At 40.7% G+C, this 26475-nt stretch overlaps 1 protein-coding gene across 2 annotated transcripts in view; it reads left to right on the forward strand.

Annotated features, from left to right (window-relative positions):
• CCDC85C (coiled-coil domain containing 85C) overlaps positions 1-26475 on the forward strand; it is a 217547-nt gene that overhangs the window by 162085 nt on the left and 28987 nt on the right. For both annotated transcript variants that reach the window (XM_081339731.1, XM_081339730.1), the window contains one exon: positions 23967-24071. In XM_081339731.1, the coding sequence (XP_081195857.1) occupies positions 23967-24071 (105 nt within the window). The remainder of the gene's footprint in view (positions 1-23966; positions 24072-26475) is intronic.

The raw sequence follows: 26475 nt of genomic DNA on the forward strand, positions 1-26475 counted from the left end.
GAAGCAAGGAAGGCATCCTGGACTTCACATCGCTGTCGCAGTGCTCAACGCCATAGCGAAGCTCGGCAGATCGGCAGGCAGGCAGTTCTCAAGAGCCGCCAGTTCAGAGCAGCAAGCTGACAGTTCGGAGGGGGGGGGCTCAGCGCCACGAGGAGCAGCGCCCAGCAGCTGTTCCAGAGTCCTCCCAATCCCCAGAGTCACCTCGGCAAGCCGGCAGAAGAGAAAAATCAGGCAAGGCGTCCCGGGCTTCACGGCGCTGCAACAGCGTTCGGCGCCATAATAGAGCTCGACAGGTCGGCAAGCAGCAGTTCTCCAGCGCCGCTAGTTTGGAGGGGGGGGGCTCAGCGCCGCAAAGAATAGCGCCCAGCAGCTGTTTATTAACTCCCCCACCCCCAGAGTCGCCTATCCATACCGTGGGCCTCCCTAAGCGAATTCCTTGGAGCCCTCGAAGAGCGCCCGAAGCTTAGGTTGCGTCCGTCGCCATCTTGGGCCAAAAAAAAAAAAATGACGGAACCGGTTCTGAGTGGCTCTTTTGCTGTTTTGGGTTGCTGAACCCTGGCCTAGGTGGCAAGAGTGGGTTCAACCCTATTGGCTGCCGCCTAGGGGCTAGTCTATATATTGTGGCTGGTTGCGGCCCAAGCCTTCAGTACAGTTCCAGCAAGAATAAAAGCATGAGTTATTCTGTACTCAGCCTCGTGTCATCATTCCTGCTTCCAAGAGCCCACGACTTAACAGTGGTGACGAGGATGGGGTCCTGCTTCGCCAATTAAGGGCTGAAGTCAACAAGGGTCGGCAGTACATGCCGAAGGGAAGAGGCATTTCCCCCCCTCTCTAGGCCAGCTAGTAAGCCACGCTAGCGGCTGCGTGTTCAGAGGATGCATTCCCTGAGCCTAGAAGCAGGATCCGAAAAACGCAGGAATCTGAAGGAAGATGCCGAAGGTCGGCAAATTAAGAGAGTTTGATGTGAGGCATCCGGAAGAATGGCCTTCTTACCTTTCGCAAGTAGAGAACTACCTGAGAGAAAATCAAATTGCAGAGGAAGGCCTGAAGGCCTCCACGTTGCTTTGCGTATGCGGCCCAGCAACTTTCGACCTAGCAGAGAACCTTTTTGCGCCGACGCCCATCGAAGCAGTCTCATACGCAGACCTTAAGAAGAAGCTAACCGGGCACTTCCAGTCCCAGATGTCGGAGATGGCGTGGCGATTCAAATTCGACCAAAGAGTGCAGCTACCCGGGGAGACAGCTTCGGAGTTTATTGCGGGCCTAAGGCAGGCCGCACGCCTTTGCAAGTTCTCAAACTTAGAAGAATGACTAAGAGACCGGCTCGTCTGTGGCCTTCGGGACAGAACCCTTCAGCAGAGACTGTTTGCTAGATCAAATTTAACGTTTTCTGAGGCACAGGATGAGGTGATGGCCGCCGAAGCCGCCGGGGGTGCAGTGCAGACAGTTCAGCCCACCAAATCTTCAAAAGTCGAAGAATCGGTCTATCTTGAGGTCGCCAAATGCGCCGGAGAATCGTCAGAAGAAGAAGAACCCCAAATCAACAAACTCCAAAGGCAACCCAATGTGTAACACTGCAACAGCCACCAGCAAGAGAACGATTACAAGGCAGTTCTCTTACCAAGATGTAAAGGGTGCAGAGGCAACCACATTCGCGCCAACTGCAGATTTCGTTCAGCCACGTGTAGAGTTTGTGGGAGAACCGGCCACATCGCGGTGGTTTGCAGAGCCCACCAGAGAGACTGGCCACCCAAACACCAGTCGGAGGAACCAACTAGGAGAGGTACAGGGGCCCAGGGTCCAGTTAGTGTGGGATTCTTCAGAAGCTGGAGAAGCGTTTGTCGCACCGGGGCTCAACGCCCCCTCAAGCCTAACTTAAGCTTTTGGTAGAGCTACAAGGAGTTCCATGTAAGATGGAGTTGGACTCCGGCTCTGCAGTCTCAATCATTTCGCAAGACACATTTGACTTCGTGTGTAGGCGCAGTAAAAATTGGGCTAAACTAAGACCCTCAGATATTATTTGAACGGATTTTCAGAACGCTCACGTCAAGGCTAAGGGTGAAGCCACATTATTTGTAAAATTTAAAGGGTTTTGGGGGCACCTGGATGTAATAGTAGTAGGGGGCCAAAGAACGAGTCTTAATGGACTTGATTGGTTTGATGCCCTAGGTATTCAGATTACTGGCATAAACCAGACACAAACTGCAGACCTCATGGCAGTATGCGAAGAATACGCGGATGTTTTTGATTCAACCCTAGGGACATACACTGGCCCATCAATTTCTTTTAAGTTAGATCCTAACCTTATTCCAATTAGGGTTAAACCTCGCAGGGTCCCCTTTGCCTTAAAGCACAAAATTGATTCCGAAATTGATAAGCTTGTAGAACAGGGTGTGTTACAGCCTGTTGAAGGGGGGGAGTGGGAAACTCCTATTGTCACCCGACTGAAATCCAACGGGGAAGTTCGCATTTGCACAGATTATAAATGCACATTAAATAAGGCCCTCAAACAACATGCTTACCTGGTTCCTGTAGTCAACCATATTTTAGCCTCTTTGCAAGGGGGAACCATTTTTGCTAAACTTGATTTAGCACAGGCCTATCAGCAATTGCCGGTTGATGAGGCCACTGCCGCGGCTCAAACGATTGTGACTCACAGAGGGGCATTCAAAGTCAAATGCTTACAGTTTGGAGTCAGTTTTGCACTGAGTATTTTCCAAGGGATTATGGAACGTACACGTAAGGGTATCCAGGGCATCTGCCCTTATTTTGATGATGTTCTTATTGCTGGGGAACCCCCAGAAGTATTGGCTCAGGGCTGTTTTGCAGAGGCTTCGCGAAGCAGGCCTCAAATTAAAGAAAAACAAGTGTAGTATTGGGGTCTCATCAACAGAATTCTTGGGGTTCCACATTGATGCTAATGGTATTCACCCCGTTGATTCAAAAGTGAAGGCCATTAAAATGGCTCTTAGGCCCAAATCAAAAGCATAGCTGTAAGCATTCTTCGGTCTCCTAAACTTTTATCACACATTCCTACCTCATAAGGCAGCAATAGCAGAGCCCCTCCACAGGCTACCTGACAAAAAAGCCCCTTGGAAATGGACTAATTTACACGAAAAAAGTTTCCAGCATTTGAAAGCTCTTCTATCAGAAAAGTCCACTGTAACTCATTACATAAAGTCTAAACCTGTATGTCTTGCATGTGATGCATCTCCCTTAAGATGCATGTGATGCATCTTAAGCCACGTAGAGAAAAATGGGAAACAGGTTCCTATTGCATTTTATTCTAGGACATTGTCATCTGCTGAGTGCAACTATGCACAGATTGACAAAGAGTCCCTGGCCATAGTTGCTGGAGTTAAAAAATTTCATGATTATTTATATGGCAGGGATTTCACTGTCTACAGTGAGCACAAACCTCTGTTGGGACTGTTCACAACAGACAAACCCCCCACATACTATCTTCAAGAATGTTGAGATGGTCTATTTTTTTGTCTACATACAATTTTAAGTTAATTCATAAACCAGGAAAGGAAATGGGCCATGCTGATGGCCTCAGTAGACTACCACTGCCACTAATGGATCCTGATCCAGCTCCTGCTGCTAGAATACTGTCCATACAGGACATACCTGAGTTTCCCCTCCATGCAGGGGATATTGCTGCTGAAACTGCCAGAGATAAAATTCTGAGTAGAGTGTTGTCATGGGTATACACGGGCTGGTTGGAAAAAAGTCCAGGCTCTGAATTTCAAAGTTATTTTGTCAGGAGGCATGAGCTGTCTGCACATAAGGGCTGCATTTTATGGGGGAACAGAGTCATAATTCCCACTTCCCTAAGGGACAGGGTCTTACATTCCTTACATGAAGACCACCCAGGCATTGTCAGAATGAAAGCTTTAGCTAGGAGCTACCTTTGGTGGCCTGGCCTTGATAAGGCTATCGAGGATCAAGTCCATGGTTCTTATACATGCCAGCAATCTAGGCCTGAAATGCCTCAGGCCCCAGTTCATAGATGGGAGAAAATGCACACTCCCTGGTCTAGGATTCACATAGACTACGCTGGGCCTTTTCAGAGGCAACTTTTCCTGATAGTAGTGGATAGCCACTCAAAATGGCTGGAAATAATTCCAGTTTCTAACCTGACTACTGCTAGGACCATCCAGGTGCTGAGAAAACTCTTTGCAACACATGGATTGCCTGATGTTTTGGTTTCTGATAATGGGGCCCAATTCACTGCTGCTGAATTTCAGGCTTTTCTTAGCGCTAACCTCATCAGACATGCAACGTCTGCACCATTTCATCCATCTTCTAATGGACAAGCCAAATGCATGGTGAGGACAACAAAGGAGGCACTCAGGCGCATTGTCACAGGTGACTGGCATCACAGATTGGCAGATTTTTTACTCTGCCAGCATTCTATGCCCTGCACTGCTACAGGTAAAAGTCCTGCTGAACTACGTTGGGGGAGACATTTAATTACTAAACTGGACAGGTTGCATCCAGATAGAGTGGCAACAGAAGCCTCTAGACCAAAACCCCTGAGAGGGCTACACATGGGTGATTGGGTTTGGGCCAGGAACTATGGTCACGGGAATTTATGGGTTCCTGGTCAAATAACCAAGGCATCCAGACCCCTATCTTATGAAGTAGTGTTGGAGGGAGGGCGACTGGTCAGAAGACACATCGACCAACTCAGGAAAAGGTTTCCAAAACGATCACTAAGTGAGGACTGAGGCATAAGTCCCTCCGAAGGTCCTCAAACTTGCAGCCAAGACAGCCCTCACTGGAGCCACCAGGGTTTTCCTTTCTCAGCAGAGGTGGAATCTGAGGATGAACTGGGAAGCATGGAAGTGCAACATGGAACCTCTGACCAAGCGAGCCAGCCGAACCTCAGCAACCGCTGTGCCTACTCTGCAGAACAGACTGACTCTGGGGTGGGCCAACCTGATAAGGCCAGCCAGAGCGTTTCGATTCCCCTTGACACTGGAGCACAAAGGGACATGGGTCTACCCAGCCCGCTGGGTAAGTTGGTAGACCACAAGGTGATGGGAACTCCAAGACTTTCCTCAAGGCCACACAAGCCTCCTGCGTATCTCACGGATTACATTGTTAAATAAAGATTGTATTGTGTTGTGAAACTTGTACCGCTAACTACAGAAACTTGTGCATTGTGAAACTGCCTTTACTGTGATGTAAGCCTGTTAATGAGACGTTGTTTGATCTCATTGTAGCTCTTACTGCATTGGTAAGCTTGTTCAGACATTGTTAATGTCATTGTAGCCACAGTGAATTTATGATTTAATATTTATTATTTTTTATTATTATCACTATAATGTTGGGAGTTGATTAATAAGTCTTGACAGCTGTTAAGACTATTCAAGGGTGTCATAGTCTGATCTAAGAGGGGAGGGGTGTTATGTATTGGGCTTGTGGTGTTACACCACGTGCGTTGCTGGAGAGGCTAACGCCTCTCCAGCAACCCAGACAAGCCGTCTCCGGTCCTGCAATTGGTTAGCCCAGGCGGCAAGAGTGGGTTGCTAGTCTATATATTGTGGCTGGTTGCGGCCCAAGCCTTCAGTACAGTTCCAGCAAGAATAAAAGCATGAGTTATTCTGTACTCAGCCTCGTGTCATCATTCCTGCTTCCAAGAGCCCACGACTTAACACTTTCCTCAAATGAAAGGTTGGCGGGGGGGGGGGGGCAGATCCATTCAACTTGAAGACTACACATCCCCTGGTTCACACAAATCCCCTTTCATCTTAATGCAAGAAGTGTTGGAGCTAAAGAGGCTTTTCTGAGCATCTTAAAAGAAGACCTAGAGACATATGAAATAATGCTGTACAGATAGTCCTTGACTATCTGAGCCTGGAATTATGCTCATAAGTCATGCCAATCATTAACTGGATCACCCTCTAACCTCAATTTTATGAGGTTTTTTTGCAGTGGTCGCTAAGTGACTGCAGTGGTTGTAAAGTGAATGCCACAGTGTTATTAAATAATGATCTGCAGTGGGTGTGTTTTTGCTGGAAACCAGAAGCAAATGTTGGTTTATGCCAAAAAATGATGGGCATAAATGCAAACTGGTTGCTGGGCGCCCAAAATGTCATAATGCAAACACAAGGTGAGACAATGGCCATCGGAACTGAATCAAGGTTGTAAGTAGCTCTGTGTGTTCCCTTGCAACTTCAATTGGCCACTGAGTATCCAGTTGTAAGTCAAGGATTACTTGTGTACAATTGTCAGTTCCATGTGTGGGAAGGTCTACGAATGCCATTATTCATTTCAGTTTGCCTCTGTAGAATGCACAGCATATGACGCCACATGTACTGTAGCTTTGATGTTTATACCCCATAGAGATGCTGACATTAAATATTTCTAAAGTTAATTTTACATTCTAAGGTATCACACACCAAAACCCTTTATTAACAGTCTTTTGCTGTTTATCATCTTCCTTCGTAGAATTATCTCCTGGCTGTCAGTTATGAATTCTTTGCAGCACTTCATTGAAATGCCTGTTACAGCACCTTTTCCATTGTAACTCATAATAATTTTTGTTGCATATTTAAAAGCTGGGCTGTTGAACATTGAAATTTGGAGCACTTGATATTTTTCTCTTAATTTAGTCAGTTCTATACTAACTGATCTCTTTTTTAACTGTGGTGAAAAGCAGTATCTATGCATTTTTGCAATCTTTGTTTTAAAAATACATCTTGTAAGATTTTCTATTTAAGTGCTCACATTTTTCTGTTGTTTTTTATTTGCTGTGTATCACACAATAACACATTAAGTGCATGAAAGATAAATATGCATATAAGGGAAGGAAAATTTGTAGAGCTTAGGGAACTATTTATAAATATTGTTTTGCTTTACATTATAATTTTGCAATGAATAATATATTATTCCATCCCAGCTGGCTGGTTCAAACAGCTTATCAGGAATTTTCAGAAAGGTAATCTAAGGGCTTTTCAACCAGTGGTACGGGTAGCACCTGTGGTACAATGGCACCTGGCAGGTGGTACACAACCATCCTAGAAAAGTGGTAGCGGGGGGGGGGGAATGAGCTGAACTGGTGGCAGCACCGCACAAGCCTGAGCGAGAGATGGCTGGAGCTGCAGGGCTGTCAGGGCTCAGTGAAAGCACCAGGATCAGCGCCAGGCTCCAGATGGAGCTCAGTGCTGATCCTGGCGCTTCTGAGCCCAGAAAAGTACCAATCAGCTGGAATGTTGCAGCATCTCCAGGGTCTTGTGATTTACATTCAGATGCTTGGCAACTGATTCATATTTATGACAGTCACAGTGTCACAGGGTCATGTGAAGTGACCAAAACCTGCTGCAACCACCCAGCAGCCGGGGAAAATAAAAACCAAATACCCCCACTCCACCCCCACTGCCAATCCTGAACAGAAATGCTCACATCAATGAAAACCTCAGATAGGAGGAAGAGTGCCACTGGGCAGGCAGGCAGGTGTCTTGCTCGGGCTGTTTTTTCAGTGCCATTGTAACTTCAAACAGTCACTAAGTGAACTCTTGTAAGTTGAGGACTACCTGTACTTCATCACTTTTTTTCCTTTTTTTTTTTGGTCATCAAGTTTTTGACACCTTGCTAGGCAACTGGTAGTACTTGGTTGTTGCCATATCCTAAAAGTGGTACAATGGGTGAAAAGGTTGAAAAGCTCTGATCTAAGACATTTCAGTTTTTGCTTTCTGAATGTGGAAAAATCTTGATTATACTATAAGTGGTTGGTTTTTGCTGCTGTTTGGGGTCTAGCTTACAGGTACAAATGTTTACAATTTCTGTTTAGTGAGCTAATATTTTTAAACAGGATGTTCAGTTATTTGACAATTGGGCACCATTTATTGATGGTAAGAGCTTTAAGCGAATCAGTTATATACTGTATACTGTATACGCTGTTACTATATACTGTAATAGAATTACAGAATAACAGAGTTGGAAGGGACCTTGGAGGTCTTCTAGTCCAACGCCCTGCTCAGGCAGGAAACCCTATACCACTTCAGACAAATGGTTGTCTAATCTCTTCTTAAAAACCTCCAGTGTTGGAGTACCCACAATTTTTGGAGGCATGTCGTACCATTGACTAATTGTTGTAACTGTCAGGAAATTACTCTTTAGTTCTAGGTTACTTTTCTCTAGAAAAGAATAGGCTCTTCTCTTTAATAACTGAACTAATTATTTTTCCAGCCAATTTCTGAGGCATTTTGTATCAATAATGCTGCCTGTGCTGTCTAGATAGAGCTGTACTTAAACTCTCAACAGCTCCAGCCATTATGGCCAATGATGATACTCTGATTGAGGCAACAAATTTTCTCATCCTGGTTTTAATGATTAAAATTGTATTGCCAAATATTTCCTCTTAAGATATCATTCATATTTTCTATATGCACAGACAAATCTAATAGGGTCATTGGATGGCATGTTTCACTTCATTCCTCCTGCTCAACAAAACATCTATACAATTATACACTCATAATAATTAAAAAAGTTTCCTGATTGTGCACTTTTCTTTTATTGTGTGTTCCTGTTTTTCTGAGACCCTGGCAAAAGAACCTTTTCTGCAATGGTTTCAATAACATTCTTTGAAGTTGTTAGAATTATCTAAGAGACATGAGTCCCAAAGACAGAGTTGCAGTATAGTGAGATTCAAGGTGCTGGTGATGACCTATAAAGCCCTAAATGGCATGGGCCCGGATTATTTACGGGAGTACCTTTTGCCGGCGTTAACTTCCCATCGTCCTGTGCGCTCCCATAGAGAGGGACTCCTCAGGGTGCCGTCGGTCAGGGAATGTCGACTGACGGCCCCCAGGGGGAGAGCATTCTCTGTGGGCACGCCTGCCCTCTGGAACCAGCTTCCTGTTGAGCTCCGGATGGCTCCCAACCTTCGCTCTTTTCGCCGCGACCTGAAGACTTGGTTATTTGAACTTGCCGGCCTGGACTGAGGGATTGGGGTTTTAGATTTTAAATTCCAAATTTTAAATTTTAGAACGTGTTTTATTGCTTGGGCTATTTGGTTTAATTTATTTTAATTTTTGTATATTATGTGCTGTATATTGTGTTTTAAAGAAAAACAAGAAAGTCCAGTTGCCTCCTGAAAAAAAACACCTTAAAAAAACACCTTTGGGACAACCATAACCGGGATGACTGAGAATATCTATAGATAAAGTCAATTAGGAAACTAGACTTATTTAAGCAGTGATTTCCTTTACAACCATGGCAAAACTTGTCGTAAAATTAGGTACGATTCACATAACTTCCTTGCCTAGTAGTGGAAATTCTGGCTCCAATTATGGGTGTAAGTCAAGGACTACCTGTAATTGCCTCCCTTCACTTATGTATCTAAATCACTGAATAGTGATACTTATAGACATTCTCGTGACCCCCTCCAGTGCGATGTAATTTTGTCTTTGGATTATTTCTCAGAATGGCTTTACGTTGGCACTCATTCCTGACATGCTATATCTGCCTGACAGTGCCTTTGATATGTCCAATTCTATGTGAATAATTACTATATTTGTAATGGCCCAATAGTGAATAATGATGTCTCTCTCTCTCCCCTGACCCACCTCCACTCAATAACCCTGGAATTCACATTTCCTTTATGTCATTTTTTCTTCAGGGAAAGGAGATATTTATTAATAAAACCCAGAGAGGTTATGGCTAGAAAAATGGTCAATATAACCATGTTGTACTCAGTCTAATAGTAGTATTAATGACAGGATTCATAATTTATTTTCTGGAAAATTTCAGCTATCTTCTAGAGGTTGTTTCATTTTGTTTTGGAAAAAATGAAAGCATAATGTTCTTTTTATAACAACATTTCATTCAAAATTCACTAATAGTAATAATGTCATTGCTCTGCCTCCAGTACAAGTCAAATATTAAATTTGTTTTCTACAGTTCAGAGATCCTGATTTTCTTTTTTCCTCATTTGAAAGGACATATCCATATGATTTCTGTTTTCAGTTGCTTTGTCCTATCTTAATATCTTTTTTGAGTTTGTTATTGTCGCAGACTTTATTTTAGCTATTTTCATACAATTTAGAGGGATAACATCACTAAGAGAAGATATTGTGCACAGATACCTGAAAAGGAGTTTATACAATATGTGCAAAATTGAACCATTCTCTAGGCAAAGTCCTACAGGAAGTACCTTGAGCATGAACAGCCAATTCATGTCTTATGTCTAAAGACTTGTGTTCAGGTATCAGAGAGTCCTGGTCCAAAGGATTTTATAAATGAATGAGGCAGACTCATAATGAAATTAGTATGTCTTCTCTTGGGTACTTCAAATTTGTTTTAATGTTCTGCTTTTTACCTAAGTCATACTGATTTCAAAAATACTTTATGTGGTGACTCATTTTTTATTAATTGTATACTGCTATAGAGTTCCACAGGGGATGCGGTGGCTCAGTGGGTTAGGATGCTGAGCTTGTCGATCAGAAGGTCAGCAGTTTGGCGGGTCGAATCCCGAGTGCCGCATAACAGAGTGAGCGCCTGTTACTCGTCCCAGCTTCTGCCAACCTAGCAGTTCGAAAGCACGTAAAAATGCAAGTAGAAAAATAGGAACCACTACAGTGGGAAGGTAACAGCGTTCCGTGCACCTTTGGCATCTAGTCATGCCGTCCACATGACCACGGAGACGTCCTCGGACAAGCGCTGGCTCTTCGGCTTTGAAACGGAGATGAGCACCGGCCCCTAGAGTCAGAAACGACTAGCATGCATGTGCGAGGGAACCTTTACCTTTACCTTTATAGAGTTCCACAAGAGTTCAGCTAGTTTATATCAGAGATTTGTATAGTCTAGATTCATCTTCCAGCAGTGGCTAATTAGATGTAAATGGACATTACATGACCGGAGAGAGAACAGAGCTAATCTCGTCTAGTAGTTAAGATGTTGAACTAGGACAGTGGAAAGGAAAAAAAAAGGCCTTTCAATAATTATAGTCATCTTGAAAAATCTATTTGAACTTTAGCATTTATAAATGAAACAGCAAATATACCTACATATGATGGTATATGGTATAATATATATAAATATATGATATTTATAACATTTCTACTGTTTTTATCTTCTTCATTTTGAAATTTGACATGACTAAAAGAAATCCAGAAACTTCTGTTAAGAGTCTTGGGATGGAACAATAAACATATTTGTGGGGACAAAAAGAAATAAGCCTTGTATGGTTGCAAGCGAGGTATTGGGGAAGGAAGAAAGCCAATATTTCATTTTTTTTTCAAACAACAATCTTTACTTGTTTTTGCTGGTTGATAGTTCTAAATTTTGCATAGCCACTTTTATGGTGATAAATCCTGTTGGCTAAATAACATTATTTTTTATTTCTAATTAAAATATTTATATCCCCCTTTCCATGAAAATGGCTTTATGATATAAATCACATTAATTTCAGACCATGCTGTCACAGAAGTCATAAACACTATGCAAACATTAGAAGGAATTTTCAACGAGTGAAACTTCCTTCTTATTTTAGCTGGTAGTTATAACAATTTTTGCCAATTTTTCTCGAGTATAGTTTTTTCTCCTGTCTGAAATTCTCTAATTGAAATTTGAAGGGTTGACAGTTGAGCCTTCTCAATGCAAAACCTATACTGAGCTCCATGCAATACATGCACTTCTGATTTTTTTTCGGTATTTGCTATTTTTCTTGCATTTGCAGTGATTTTTCTCTCAGCTTTGCTTAGTTTTAGTTAGAGGATGAAATACAAGTAGTCTTCGATTTACAACCATAATTGATCCCAATATTTCTGTTGCTAAGTGAGACATTTGTTAAGTGAGTTTTGCCCCATTTTAACACTTTTCTTGCCATGATTCTTAAGTGAATCGCTGCAGTTGTTAAGCTAGAAACACGATTGTTAAATGAATCTGATTTCCCCAGTGATTTTGCTTGTCAGAAGGTCACAAAAGGTAATCACATGACTCTGCAGGGCCCTGCAAAAATCATAAATATGAATCAGTTGCCAAACACCAGAATTTTTTTTTTATTGAAAAGTTTTTCAATACATTTTATCTTTAACAATCCCTCCCCCCCACCCCCCACCCAACCCTTCCTAGCCCTCCCTAACCCTCCCCCCTCCCCTTCCCCCCTCCCCCCTCCCCGACTTCCCAGAGCTAAATACAAGGTATAAAAGTAAAATCAATCATAAACAACCATATGCTAACAACAATAAACCATTAAGTCTATCGCACTGTAGCTCATATAAAATGACTACAAGCAATACTAATATAACCTAAAGAAAAGAAAAGAGAAAAAACTTATTCAAATGCTAAATGAAACTTTTTAGTCCCATATTTGTTCTGGATATAATCAATCTACTTTTTCCACTCCATAATATAACGTTGTTGCGAATGATCTTTCAAATAAGCCGAAATCTTTGCCATTTCCTCCAGGTCAGAAACTTTTAGAGTCCATTCTTCTATAGTCGGAAGTTCCTCCTTCTTCCAATATTGACCTATTAAAAGTCTTGCTGCTGTAATTAAGTTCAACATCAACTTAGTGTCCACAAACACCAGAATTTTGATCACATTACCTTGAGGATGCTGCAACAGTTGTGTGAAAAACGGTCACAAGTCAGTTTTTTCAGTGCCGTTGTAACTTTGAACACTCAGTAAATGAACTGTTGTAAGTTGAAGACTATCTATAAAATCTGCTCTTTTTTCATTCACATTAGCATCTTAAAACCAGCAAAAATGTTCTTAAATGTTGTACTCTGGCAATGATAACTCACTGGAAAGTCAGCAATTTGCAAAGTTCTCTGAAATAGCCCATCCCTATTACATCTACTGACGAGGCTGCTCTTGAATTTAAGATTTGTCTGACAGTAACTAAAAACTCCAGACACCTGCATTATCATCAAGGAAGCATTCTAATAGCATGGCACTTGACAAGATTGATGTTTGTTCCCTATCCCTTTGCAAGTTAGGCTACCATTTGACAGCCTTGACAGTTCAAAGTAGAAGGTTTTCTGGGTGATAAATTACTTGGGAGAAGTAAAAAATAGTACTACAGTGACAAAGCTTATCTTAGGGAGAACAATTGCCTCACTACATTTTTAACGAGATTGTAAGGCTTGATGGCCTTCAGATACATTGGATCTGAAGGTTCTATTGTCATTTGCATCGAGATATGATTATGACAATTGTACTTGTTACTCTGTTAAATAATGTGAAGTATGCAGAGTTATTGGGAATCGGGTATTCTTTAAATCTACATTAATACTTTCACACACACACACACACACACACACACTCGCTAATTTATTTCTAAAATGTATGCCAACCTTCACCTCTCAAAAAGACCCTAAAGTAACAGCTTATGTTAAAATTGTAAAATTTTGAGAGCCAGTTTAGTCTAATGGTAAAGGCACCAGGCTGGAAAGTGGGAGACTGTGAGTTCAAGTCCCACCTTAGCCATGAAAGCCAGCTGTGTGACTTTGGGCCAGTCACTCTCAGCCCAACCTACCTCAGAAGGTTGTTGTTGTTGGGGAAAATAGGAGGAGGAAGGTATGTTGGATATGTTCACTGTCTTGAGTTATTTGTAAAAATTATATATATATATATATATATATATATATATATATATATATATATATATGTATATATGTATATATGTATATATGTATATATGTATATATGTATATATGTATATATGTATGTATGTATGTCTTGGCGTATTCGGGTCTTTTCCCGTGTAAGATTGAGAGTGTCTTGGCAACGTTTTGGCGAGGTCCCACTCGTCATCTTCAGGCTGGTGTCTTCGGCTTCGTGCTTGTGCGAGCAAAGCGTGATCAGAGCTGCCGTCTCTCTATAAATATTGGTGGGGGTGTGTGGGGTGCTGGCTTTGTTGCTGTAAGCGGGTTGGTTGGCTGTGTTGTTACATCTTGATTGGTTGATGGCGTTATTGTTTGCAGATTAGTCGGCTGTTTTGTAACATCCTGTGTGGCTGAGGTGTTGGCTGTGTCTAGGGCTAGTTTCCAGATGTCTGGTAGGTGGGAGGTATCGTCACGTTTATTCATGTTGTGGGGGTGTTTCGCTATTTCGATGGCTTCTATAATTATTCTCTTTTTGTAGTGTTCAGTTTTGGAGATTAATTTCGTTCCTTCAAAGTCAATTTCGTGTCCTGTTGCTTTAAGGTGCTGGAAAAGGGAGGAAGTTTTTTCTTCTTTTCTGACTGCGTTCTCGTGTTCTGCAATGCATGCATTTATTCTCCTATTAGTTTGTCCAATGTATGTGGCTGGGCAGATTTTGCATGGTATTTCATAGACTCCTTGGTTTTCAAGCTGGATCTTGTCTTTGGGGTTTCTTAAGATGTTGGCTATTTTTTGGTCAGTGCTGAAGGCTGTCTTGATATTGTGTTTGTGGAGAATTTTGCTGATTTTATCTGTGGTGCCTTTAATGTAGGGGAGAAAGGCGATGACATTGTCCTGTTCTGTGTCTTGGCTCTTGGGGGGTGTCTCCCTTTGGATTAGGTTGGTAATTGTGTTTCTTTGGAATCCATTGGAAATTAATACGTTTGTGAGTGTGTGTAATTCGGTTTTCAGGTGGTCTTTGTCAGCTAGGCGTTTGGTTATGGAGATGAGGGTCTTGGCTACAAAGTTGATCTGTGCCGGGTGGTGATGGGATTGTGTGTTTAAGTAGTGGTTGGTGTTTGTTTTTTCCCCGGTAGATGGTGTGTCCTAGGGAACCATTGGGTTTTTTGTAGATTAGGACGTCCAGAAAGGGGAGTTGGTTGTTAGCTTCTATTTGCATAGTAAATTGTATTTTGGGGTGTATGTTGAGATGTGTGAGGAAGTTGTCTAGTTTTTCTTTCCCGTGTGGCCAAATTACAAAAGTGTCATCTACATATCTAAGCCAGAGTTTGGGTTTGGGTTCAGATTTGTCTAAGGCGTTGGTTTCAAAGTGTTCCATGTATAGGTTTGCGATGACAGGTGAGAGAGGTGATCCCATAGGTGCTCCTTCTGTCTGTTTGTATCTTTGTCCATTGTGGCTGAAGTATGTGTTGGTTAGGCAGTGGTTTGTCAGATCTAGGATGTGCTTAGGGGGGTTGTATTTGTTTTGGATAGCTGTCAAGGCTTCTTTAATAGGCACTTGGGTGAAGAGGGATATGACATCGAAGCTCACGAGTAGGTCACTGGGTTGCAGGTTTTGTTTCTTTATTGTTTCTATGAAGTGGAGTGAGTTTTGTACGTGTGAGGTACGTGTAGGGCTGAAGTTGTTTGGCAAGGAATTTGGCAAGATTCTGTAGAGGTGAGCCTATGGAGCTGACTATGGGTCTGAGAGGTGTTCCTTCTTTGTGTATCTTGGGGAGGCCATAGAGCCTGGGGCATCTGGATGATTTCTCTCTGGGGATGATTCTTTGCTGGATCTCTTCACTGATGGGAGAGGCTTTTAGTTTGGATTTGGTGGTTTTTTCCAGGTAGGTGGTAGGGTCTGTGTTTAGAGGTTTGTAAGCGGGGTCCAGCCTGAAGATGACGAGTGGGACCTCGCCGAAGAACCTGAGCATTCTGCAGTTGAAGATGGATAAACCACAACGTGACAATGATGTTGACCAAGAGGGACAAAACTAAAAGGCTTCACCCAAAGTTTAACAATTAGGCATATTTGGTGCTTTCGGTTTGAAAGTGCTTTCAAAGGAGAGGGGAGAACATTCAGGAATGCTCGTTTTATTTCATGACAATCTTACATGCTGGTAATTACTAGGAAAAGTGCATCTGTACAAAACAGCTTTGCTACTAGAGGAATGATAGCCAAGGGTAACAGTTGCAGCAGCAATTCATACTATATTATTACTATTATTTTTGTTGAAATTAAGAAGATATAATTATTATATTATTTGTGTTTTTTAAAAAACATTGCAGACTGTGATGGTAGAAATGGCAGCCGTCTACTGTGAGGTGAATCTGCATGAAATCTGTTTCATGTATGCATTTTTGCATACGATACCAAAGAAAAAGCTTGATTTGTTCCAAACCAAAGCAAGACTTGGGTCTTAAGTTTACTTTCTCCATCAAGGCAGACTCTACTACACGAAAAGGTTGTTGTTGTTTTTAAGTTCAGTTGGTCCCTGAGCTGGAAGGCAGAGTATTTCTCCTCTTAGAAACTTGCAGATTGTCCCTGTTAGGTTGCAAATGAGACCCTTCCAAAGATTAAAGGGCAATATATCTTTGATGACTTTACTGATTGCACTGTTGAATAAGCCCACAATCAGATGGATTTACACATCATAGTAAGAAAGACTAGGGTTGACTTCATAGCAGTCTTTCAACATTTGAGGGGTTGTCACAGAGAAGAGGGTGACAACTTATTCTCCGGAGCACCTGAGGCAAGACAAAAAGTAATGAATTAAAATTATCAAAGAGAGATGCAACCTAGAACTAAAGCAGACATTTCCTGATAATAAGAACAAGCAGAGGAATGCCTTGCCTCCAGAAATTGTGGGATAGCCATTTGTCCAAAATTGTATAGTGTTTTCTGCTTGAGCAGGGAGTTGGATTAAGAAATCTCCAAGGTCCCTTCCAAGTCTGTTAAACTGCATGCATAAACCATAGTGTCTGAGCTCAACTATAGTGTTAGGGTAAAGGCACACAAATCACCCTATGGTTAGCCAGTGTTTGACCCCAGTTATTGACTAAGGCCAAGAAATAATTATCTCAAAGAAAACAGCCCATATGTTTTCATGATAATTTTGACTTTAAAATGATGTTTATTAAGTTAAAGAAATAAGGCCAAGTGATAGCATATCGGAAGAGATAATGTGGAGAACAAAATGATGTGTTTCCTGCTCTTTTACAGAGCACATGTTGATATTAGATTTCTAAATGCTAGTTCCAAGCTGTATTCTTAGATTTTTACTTCCAAAATAATGGTATTTAATGTTGTAAGAGATGGGCAGCAGCAGCATCACAGATGACATCCTCTCCCACCTTTAAATAATTATTTGCAAGACTAAAGATTAACATAATCTCTCTGCTAATCAAAAATGGGAAAGATAATAATACTGGATCACTTGTTTGTGTATGAACATACCAAGCAAGCCAACTGAGTGACTTTAAAGTACAGTTTTAAATAGAATTATATTGTCTTCCATTGATGTGTTATTAGTTCTTGTCTTTTAATGGATGCTTGGGATTTCCTATTCCCTAGCAATTTTTAAAAATTAGATTACAAAGCTTGCTTTAATGAGTAAGAATTTAGAAACATTTCAGAAGTATGTAAGGTTTCCCAAAGATAATTAAAATGATTTATTCCTCTTATGGCTTCTGTAATATCTTACTAAGTTTGAGTGAAAACTGGAACACATTGTTCACAAAATATGCACAGTGACAATATCAGGGATGTGACATGTATCTGCAAATGCTTGTTTTCGCTTGTTCCAAACTACTGTCCATTTGCAATTTCTGAAATAATCAAAACCAGTCAAGCTGTTTAGTATTATAGTTCTGTGTTATAATCAAGGGATGACATTTGTTAGGAACAAGATGCACTTCTGAAAGTTTTTGTATCGGTGCAACAAGATACAGTTTACAACATATAAATTTAAACAAATAAATATAAAGTTTACCTGAGTATTGTTTACTTTAAATCAGAGGTGTCAAACTCGCAATATCACATGATGTGTTGCGACGTATCGTGACTTTTTTGCCATTGACGGCAGTGGGGTGGGTGCATTTTTGCTATGGTGCATCTGGCTTGCATGCCGGTAGTTTGACATCCCTGCACTAAATGGACATTCTTTCCATATTTTCTGACAATGGTGCTTGAGCAGTTCTACCTTATGATGTTCAACAAGCCATTTCAGCCTTTGGGAGCTCTTCTGACCCTAAGGAGGAAAGTAGAAGTAATTTCTTAGCAAGCTTAGCAGACTTAAACTAACCAGCTGTGTCCTGTTTGGCAGACTTTGCAACTTTGTAACTGTTCAACCTGTTTATGCTTTAATCAATCATTATACTTTATAACAGCTGTTTTTTAATCATTGAGTGATACACAAGAATTTAATTAACTTTGTTCTGAGAAAAATACAGCATCTCTTTCAATAGCATTCCTTTATTTTTACCAATATAGGTGAATCATAGTTAAAATGGCTACTAGCTCTACATTGATGCTCAACTTAGGGCTTCATATAATGCTACTATATGAAACATTCCTTGAGTGACAGTTTCAAGATGAGTCCAAATTGCTGCTTATTTCAGTGCTGAGATAGAGGAACTTCTGTTCATGAAGAAGATTAGTAGCTTTTCAGGCTATTAACGATCACCCACCAGATTTCTTTTACATGGTCTTGGATTCTTACTGATCTGTTTGCTAATACCCAGGAGACTTCAATGGCCTGAAAAAATCCAGCCTCCCCCCCAAAAAAAATATCTCCAAGGCAGTGACTTTAATTTTTCTTACGTAAGGAAGTAGTAAGGCCGTTGTATGTGAGCCTAAGTTGGTTCACATTGAATGCATTCTTGCTGATATAGCATTATGCAGGTTTTGTTATATGATGCAATATTAATGACTTAATATCAATATTGCAAATAAATAATAACAAATGCCATATATAGTATTATTGAAATATACCACAGAGATATAGTTTTACTGAAATTAAACAATGTGCTTAATTGACATTATAACAATACTTAATGGTTAGGGAAGGTAGTAATATACTTATGGGATTATACAAGTAATTGTAGTACGGTATTTATTTTCTGTGTTGTATTACTATAAAATGTAATGGTTATTAAGGGTTGACACCAACTTGATAATACATGGTGAATATAAAAGGAGTTATATAAAGGAAAGAAACCAGCATATTTAATTAATTAAACAATTGCATTATTTAAGTGAATAATATAGTTATGACAATAAGTAACATTAGCAAGTGACATGATGCAATAATGAAATTCATAAAGTGATGATACTGATATCTAAGGTACTGCCACAAAGAAGAGGAGGGTCAACATCTTCTCCAAAGCACTGGAAGGCAGGGCAAGAAGCAACGGATGGAAACTAAACAAGGAGAGAAGCAACCTAGAACTAAGGAGAAATTTCCTGACAGTTAGAACAATAAACCAGTAGAATGGCTTGCCTTCAGAAGTTGTGGGTGCTCGCATTACTGGAGGCTTTTAAAAAGTGATTGGACAGCCACTTGTCTGAAATAGTAGGGTGTCCTGCTTGCACAGGGGGTTGGACTAGAAGACCTCCAAGGTCCCTTCCAACTCTGTTACTCTGTTATTTACTGTTATTGTACTGGAGAAATGGAAATCGTCCTTAGATGAAAAAACAAGAAGCATTATCTGCCAAAAATAGTGTGATGATCATGAACACACATATGTTCGCAAACGCCTATCTTAGTGTCTACAGCAAGAATGTCAAACTCGTGACATCACATGACATCATGTGACGTATTGTGACTGTTTCCCCATTGCCAGCAATGGGGTGGGCACAGTTTCAGTATGATGCATCTGGCCCACGGGCCGGCAGTTTGACATGCCTGGTCTATAGCTTCCTGGTGCGTCTGTGAGCTGGTGTGTTGAAAAGCAAGTACCAGCTTCTAGTATAATAAAGATCACTGTGAAATGGTTAAGAATATCCTGATAGGTTGTGACTGGCCATACTCTTTTACCTGCCATTTTTTAAAACAGACATCTCCCAGAGCAGTTACTTTTTGAGTATTCCACCACAGTCTTAAAATGAAAAATGTGTTCCTAACACTACCATCCAAAGTTTATCCCTTTGCTGTTTGGAATGAATAGACAGAAGTACTGTAATACTGTACTGTAATACTGTACTGTAAGTACTGTAATACTGTAAACCCGAGACTCTAGATCTACAAGTACTGTAATATGCTATACATAACAGAAAGTGTCAAAGTATTAAGTATTCTGGATCAAGCTGCTGTAATAAACCATATAACTGTAGTTATTCAAATGCAAATACATGTTTGTAGTTTGCTTGTTGTCATAAAACACCTGAGATATATATGAAATAACCTGAGATATATAAAACATAAAAACCTGAGAGATATAAGAAATAAACACTTGAGAAATATAAGAAATAAGCATGCATACATATTGCAATAATAAGAACTGCCATTATAGGCCTAAAATAATCTAGATTAAAGTTCAAATAACTTTTCTTCTTGGAGTCAGGATCCAGCCAGGAAAGGCGATGAATTCAGTCTTCAAGGGGCAAAGGCAAGACAAATTTTGCGATGGTCTGATGAAAGTTTTTGGTGCCTTTCGATTCTTGAGCTTGATGGGCCTTAAACAGAACAAGGTCTCTGACTTGAAGATTGGGGTGAAGATGAGACCTTTGTGACTGGAGCGTAAGTTTGTTGCTCCCCGCCATGTTGCTCCCCGCCATAATTTGAAGCAGGGTTGGATACAGGTGGTTGCTGTGGATTGCCTAGAAGTGGAGCAGGATGCATAGCTGTATCGTGCTTGTCGCTATCACATTCTGTGCACTTGACAAAGGCTTTACAATTTTTAGCAAAATGGTCATATGAGGCACAGCACCTGTAGCATATTCCAAGTTTTTGGAGAACCTCTTTCCGCTCTTGTACAGTCTTAGCTCTAAGCTCACGACATTTTCTAAGAGGGTGAGTTTTTTTGTGAATAGGACACTGACGATTAGGATCTTCATCCCCACCACCTGAATCACTCCATTGAGGAGGAGATGGTACAGGATGTGAAATGCCACCACCTGAATCACTCCATTGAAGAGGAGATGACACAGGAGGTGAGATGTCCATTTTTCTTGTAGACACAGCTCCACGTGAGTCTCTGTGTTGAGCTGCGGTGTTAACATACTTTGGCAATGATAATGAAGCAGGCACACTGAATTGAGGGTGATTGAAGCTGGGATCATGTCTTGTCCAGGTGTGTCTGCCGATGAACCTTGATGATGATGATGGAGCAGACACACTGGCTTCAGGGTAGATGAAGCTGGGGTCATTTCTCATCCAGGCTTGTTGGTGATGAACCTGCAAAAATATGAGAATGGGGGAAAGGAAACATTATGGCATAGTTTGTAGTCTGAGCCGTGCCGTGTCCAGTCCACCTGCAGGCCGTATGGCAGTTTGGACACCACTGGATTGACACCGTGGGAGGAATCCAGGTAGGTCAGACCAGTTAAACGTGGGTCTGTTTTTGCCAATTCTATTTCCATGAGGAGATCACTTAGTTTTTGAAGCTTGTAATTGTTTTTGTCGTCTATCTTCGGAAAGTTTTGTAGTCTTTTGAATAAGGCATTCTCTAATGCTTCTGGGCTTCCGTAGGTTTGTTCAAGTCTTGCCCACACAGCAGCAAGACCTGCGTCTGGGGAGTCAACATGTACTATTCTCAGTCCTTGAACACGATTTGCGGATCCTGGGCCCAACCACTTTATGTGTAGATTAAGTTCCTCTCTGGTGTTGAAGCTGAGATCAGCAATAGCAGCTTTGAAGGTTGCTTTCCAGGATCTGTAGGTCTCTGGACAGTCATTAAACTTTGAGAGGCTAGAGTTGAGAAGCTCTCAGTGAATCATGTAATTGGCATGGTCAGAACGGTCTGACCCCTCACTCCTTGATTTCAAAGAAACTCGTGGGACCCCTTGGGTGTGAAGGTTCTCTGGTGAATAAGGGTGAGGTGTACTAGGATAGAATGATGTTGCAAGAGCATTCAGCTGTGGTGTAGTCTCTAAAGCTTGTGCTGGCTGTCGATTCAACTGTTGATTATTGCTGGAAGTTACGTTGTCATTGGTAAGAGGTGATGCAGTTTGGAGTGTTGGCGCACCTGTGTTGTGGCGTTGCAGAGGTGTAGGCCTTTGCAGGCTTGGGGTCTTTGTGCTGTTCGTAGGAAGCACAGTTGACGCATCTGCGTTGTGGTGTGGAGGAGGGGTAGGCCTTTGCAGGCACGGAGCTTCTGTGCTGTTCATAGGAAGCACAGTTGATGCACCTGCGTTGTAGTGTGGAGGAGGTGCAGATCTTTGCAGTTCTGGGGTCTCTGTGTGGTGAGTCAGGACAGCGTTGTTCGTAGGAAGTGCAGAAGATGGCTCTGCATTGTTGCAAACATTATGCCTTAACATATATTGACTGGTGCGTTCCATCGGATCTTCCACTTCTATTGGGATGGAATAATCTGGATTGGTGCCTTCCTGCATCACCTGTTCATAGACCTTCAGCTTTGGTCGGGCAGCTGCTCGTTCCTTTTCTATTTGCAGAATTTTCATTTGGGCTACCACCTCTGCTTGGCGAGCCTCCCTCCTCTTCTGCTTGGCGGGCCTTGCTCTGAGCTTCCATCTCTGCTTGGCGGGCCTTCTCCTCTGCTTGGCAGGGTTTCTCCTCTGCTTGGCGGGCTTTGCTCTGAGCTTCTATTTCAGCTTCCCTTCTGGCAAAGGAAAGAAGCACGTTCTTTTATTCTGCAAGCGCACAGGCCTCTACTAGCTTGTCATGTATGGTTGAAGCCCTGGAGTGAGAGGATCTAGCAGAACGTACTGTGACTTTAGTTGATGTGGATCTATGTGATCTGGTCTCCTGCAGTTCAGCAATACAGATTTCTGCATTATTCTTTGCATCTTGCACTAGGCGATCTCTTTGCTGGTTTAGTGTGGTGGCAGCACATTAAGCAAAGTATACCCAAATCTGTTTCGCAGTATATTAACAGAGTATAGAATCAAGATCACGTGAAGTATTAATACCACTTTACAATGCCTTGCTAAGGCCACACTTGGAATACTGCATCCAGTTTTGGTCACCACGATGTAAAAAAGATGTTGAGACTCTGGAAAGAGTACAGAGAAGAACAACAAAGGGGACTGGAGGCTAAAACACATAAGGAATGGCTGCTGGAATTGGGTAAGTCTAGTTTAATGAAGAGAAGGATGAGGAGGGACATGATAGCAGTATTCCAATATTTGGCTGAAATGGTACAGGGTTTTCTGCCTGAGCAGGGGGTTGGATTAGATGACCTCCTAGGTCCCTTCCAACTTGTTGTTGTTGTTGTTATTGTTATTATTGTTATATAAGCCATGGTCTATAACATTGCAGTGAAAACTATTTGTTTGATATGTCACAGATTTGTTTAATGGCTATGTGTTTATGTGTATGTTTGTGATTTCCACATTTGAATAATTGACCGTGTTATCAGTGATTTTATGTGAGGTTCAGATATTGTTAAGTCTATGTTTAGATGCAATTGCTATTGATTGAGAAAAAGTAATAGACTTGGAATGGATAATGGGTGCATTCCAAAATTTATTTCTAAATTGCCCACCTGTTTATCATTATTAATTTGCTAAACAAACTAACTGAAACTGCTAAAGATATGTAGCTAATTTTATGGTTTCAGAATTTTCAAACCACCCTTAAAGCAAAACAGACATGAAAAAATATAGCCTGTATATCATTATATGTTTTATCTTAAATTACTTCCAAAAATATTATTTTACATGGAAGATCAATAATATCAAGGAACAAAATTTTAACAATTGGAAAATGATTTCCTAAGTTTTAGATAACACTTTACTTGTAGTCATTAAAATAGTTTGTTCCCCCCAAATTCTTGATTTAAATATAATTTTTCTGATTGTGTGGAATTTAGTTATTCTCACTACCTATTCTCACTACCACCAGCAGAAAGTTGTTGCCAACAGGCTGTCATAATTCTTTCTCCACTGTGCAGTCCTTCTGATTGCTGAAAAAAAAATCCTTCTTTAAACTTTTGAGAGATTTTTGATACTGAGGGCTACAGAGAAAGATGGAATAATGGAATACTGTGTCCCTTCCAATTATATAGCTGATGTTTTCCAACTAATAGAGTCCAGCCCTACATAAAGTCCAAAGATAAATGTGCCTTGAACAAGATGCATTAGATGATAGAATAAGAGCCAAAGAATGAAACATAATGGAATTAGGTTTCATGTTTTACTTTGGACTAAACAGATGTCCTGCTTTATCTTTGTCTCTCTTTTTTCAGCAATCAAGCACTGGGGAACTGAGGACCCTTAGGAAAGGGTTAACCCCATACCATTCTGAGTCTCAGCTGTCATCATTGTCGCAGTATCAGGATGCCATGCAAAATGTAAGATACATACAGAAGTCCACTCATTATCATTATGTTGGTGGGAGTCTTAAAGTTGTATAGAAAAGGAGCCAGAACCCAAGTGAAAAATGTTCATTTCTGGAAGATTGTCAAAGAAAGCAGGAGACAGAGATTTGTACATCTATTGACATGTGCTAAGTAGTATCTATGGGAAATTAAGAAAGTATTTTGTGTCTTGTAAGGAGCAGATTGACTGGAATATAGCATCAGAGATTTCCCCAAATTTTCCATTCTTAAACTAACAGTTTAAGAATACCTTGATGAAGCAAAAGCCTTTGATATAATAACTGGATATATATGGTACTAAGAAATAGTATTGTTTGTTTTTGTATTGGTTTCATCCACTGTGTTTTGTACATATTGTGTATTGTATACAATAGTTCATAAAACCATGCTTTACTTACCTTCTTGTTTTCTACTTAGACTGACAATTTTTTTCTTAGTTCTTAAACCATTTAATTTTTATAGAAAAACTTAAGGTGTTTTTTTGTTATCTCCATAAGTCAGTAATTACATGTCTTCACATTTTAATCTCCTAAATATTTTTCTAGGACTGTGGAATCTTGTATGATTAGAATTTAATTGCGGATAAGAGATTACACAGTAGAAACTAATTGTCAATTTTCTTTAAAGGGTTAACTCTACTAGAATACTAGAATAAGAATACTAGAATAAGAAGTAATAAATATTATATTGTAGTGCTTATTCTCAGTACCAGATTGGTTTGAAGGAATTAAAAGGAATGTACTAAGGGAAACAGAGTAAATATTTGCGTTTACATATAGTTTGGCTTCATAGTCTAAAACAGAGGTCCCCAACCTTTTGGGTACCAGGGACCGGTTCCATGGAGAAAAGAATGTGTGAGTTTGTATGCTGCCTGCATCCCGCGGATGGGGCTTTGCTTGTTTGTGTGGACCAGTTGCTGGCATGCCATGGCCCAGTACCAGTCCATGGACCGGAAGTTGGGGACCCCTGGTCTAAAAGGATACCCATATAACCTGGTTTAATAATAATAATAATACCAAAATTTTAATCTTACTTCAAATACAATGGGATGCCCATTCTGTGAGTTTCCCTGGAGAGGCAAGTTTGTTTTGCAGTTAATTATTTGCCTGCTTTCACACCTACAGCATTGAATATCCTATGGTTTTGATCCTAGCAAATTCCTAGGGCAGCCTGCCTTCCCTGAGTCATAGAATGTGGCTTCTAACTGGGCATAAGTGCCAAAACTATTTTTCCAAAGGGGCTTCATAGGACAAAAGGAACAGTTAACTTTCTCTCTCTCTCTCTCTCTCTCTCTCTCTCTCTCTCTCTCTCTCTCTCTCTCTCTCTCTCTGTGTGTGTGTGTGTGTGTGTGTGTGTGTGTTTGTGTATGTACATGCCCATTTTTAAATGAACCTTTTTATTTGTTCCTTACTGCATGAAAAGGGTGCATAAGTTCTTTTGGTTGGGTTGAGTAGATTTTATGAAATACTGCCATGATGCTAATCATATATTGTGACAAGACAATGGCTGGGCTAGGCAGATAGGTAGATTGGTTTGGCTTCTGAACAACCCCAAATGTTGTTTCATGTGCACCTGTTTAGTAGATGTATCTGAAGCAAACTAAATATTCAATGAGAGAATAGCATCTGGAATAAAGCCTTTCTCAGTGTGAAGAGGAAAATGGCCTTTTCTTTCTTTCCATTTTCTTGTTAATGCTGTTGATTAAAAGACTATATATAGTTCTCTATATATGACTAAATATTTCAGAGGAACACAGTAAAATACAGAGATTTTTTTTTTATTCAGATAAAATCTGTTATTCAGTCCTGTTATTCTCTCCCTTCTCTGCAAGGATGTGTGTTCCCTAGTTTATGCCCTATGGCAGAGTATTCAGCATTTTCAATTTTGTAAATCCTCCTCCATGTGATCTAGGACAACACGATTCTTTAAATATGAAAGACAGAGGCTGAAGCAGCCAGGCTACTTTTGCTTTAAATTGGATGCCTGCAGTCTAAGTGAATAGTGGATGTCCAATAATGAAATGTCACAGTTATTTTGAATCAAATGTTCTCTTAGTAAATAGGCAGCTTGCTGGCTAAATAGAATACTAACAAACCGATAATTTGGTACACTCTTAACCAAATAAGATTAGACTAGATTTAAAGCTTCATTGGAGCAAAAGTAGTAAAAATAGCATTTGTTACACTGACAGTATTCATTAATTTAAAACAAAAAAAAATACTGTGTTATAACTAGTGCTCTATTATCCTTCATCAGAAAGAGAAATTCTTGCGCTCTCTCTCTCTCTCTCTCTCTCTCTCTCTCTCTCTCTCTCTTTGTGTGTGTGTGTGTGTGTGTGTGTGTGTGTCTGTGTGTCTGTGTGGGAGAAGAGATTCGA

Source organism: Vipera berus (genome assembly GCF_964194415.1).
Source record: "Vipera berus genome assembly, chromosome: 1".
NCBI classification, from domain to species: Eukaryota; Metazoa; Chordata; class Lepidosauria; order Squamata; family Viperidae; genus Vipera; species Vipera berus.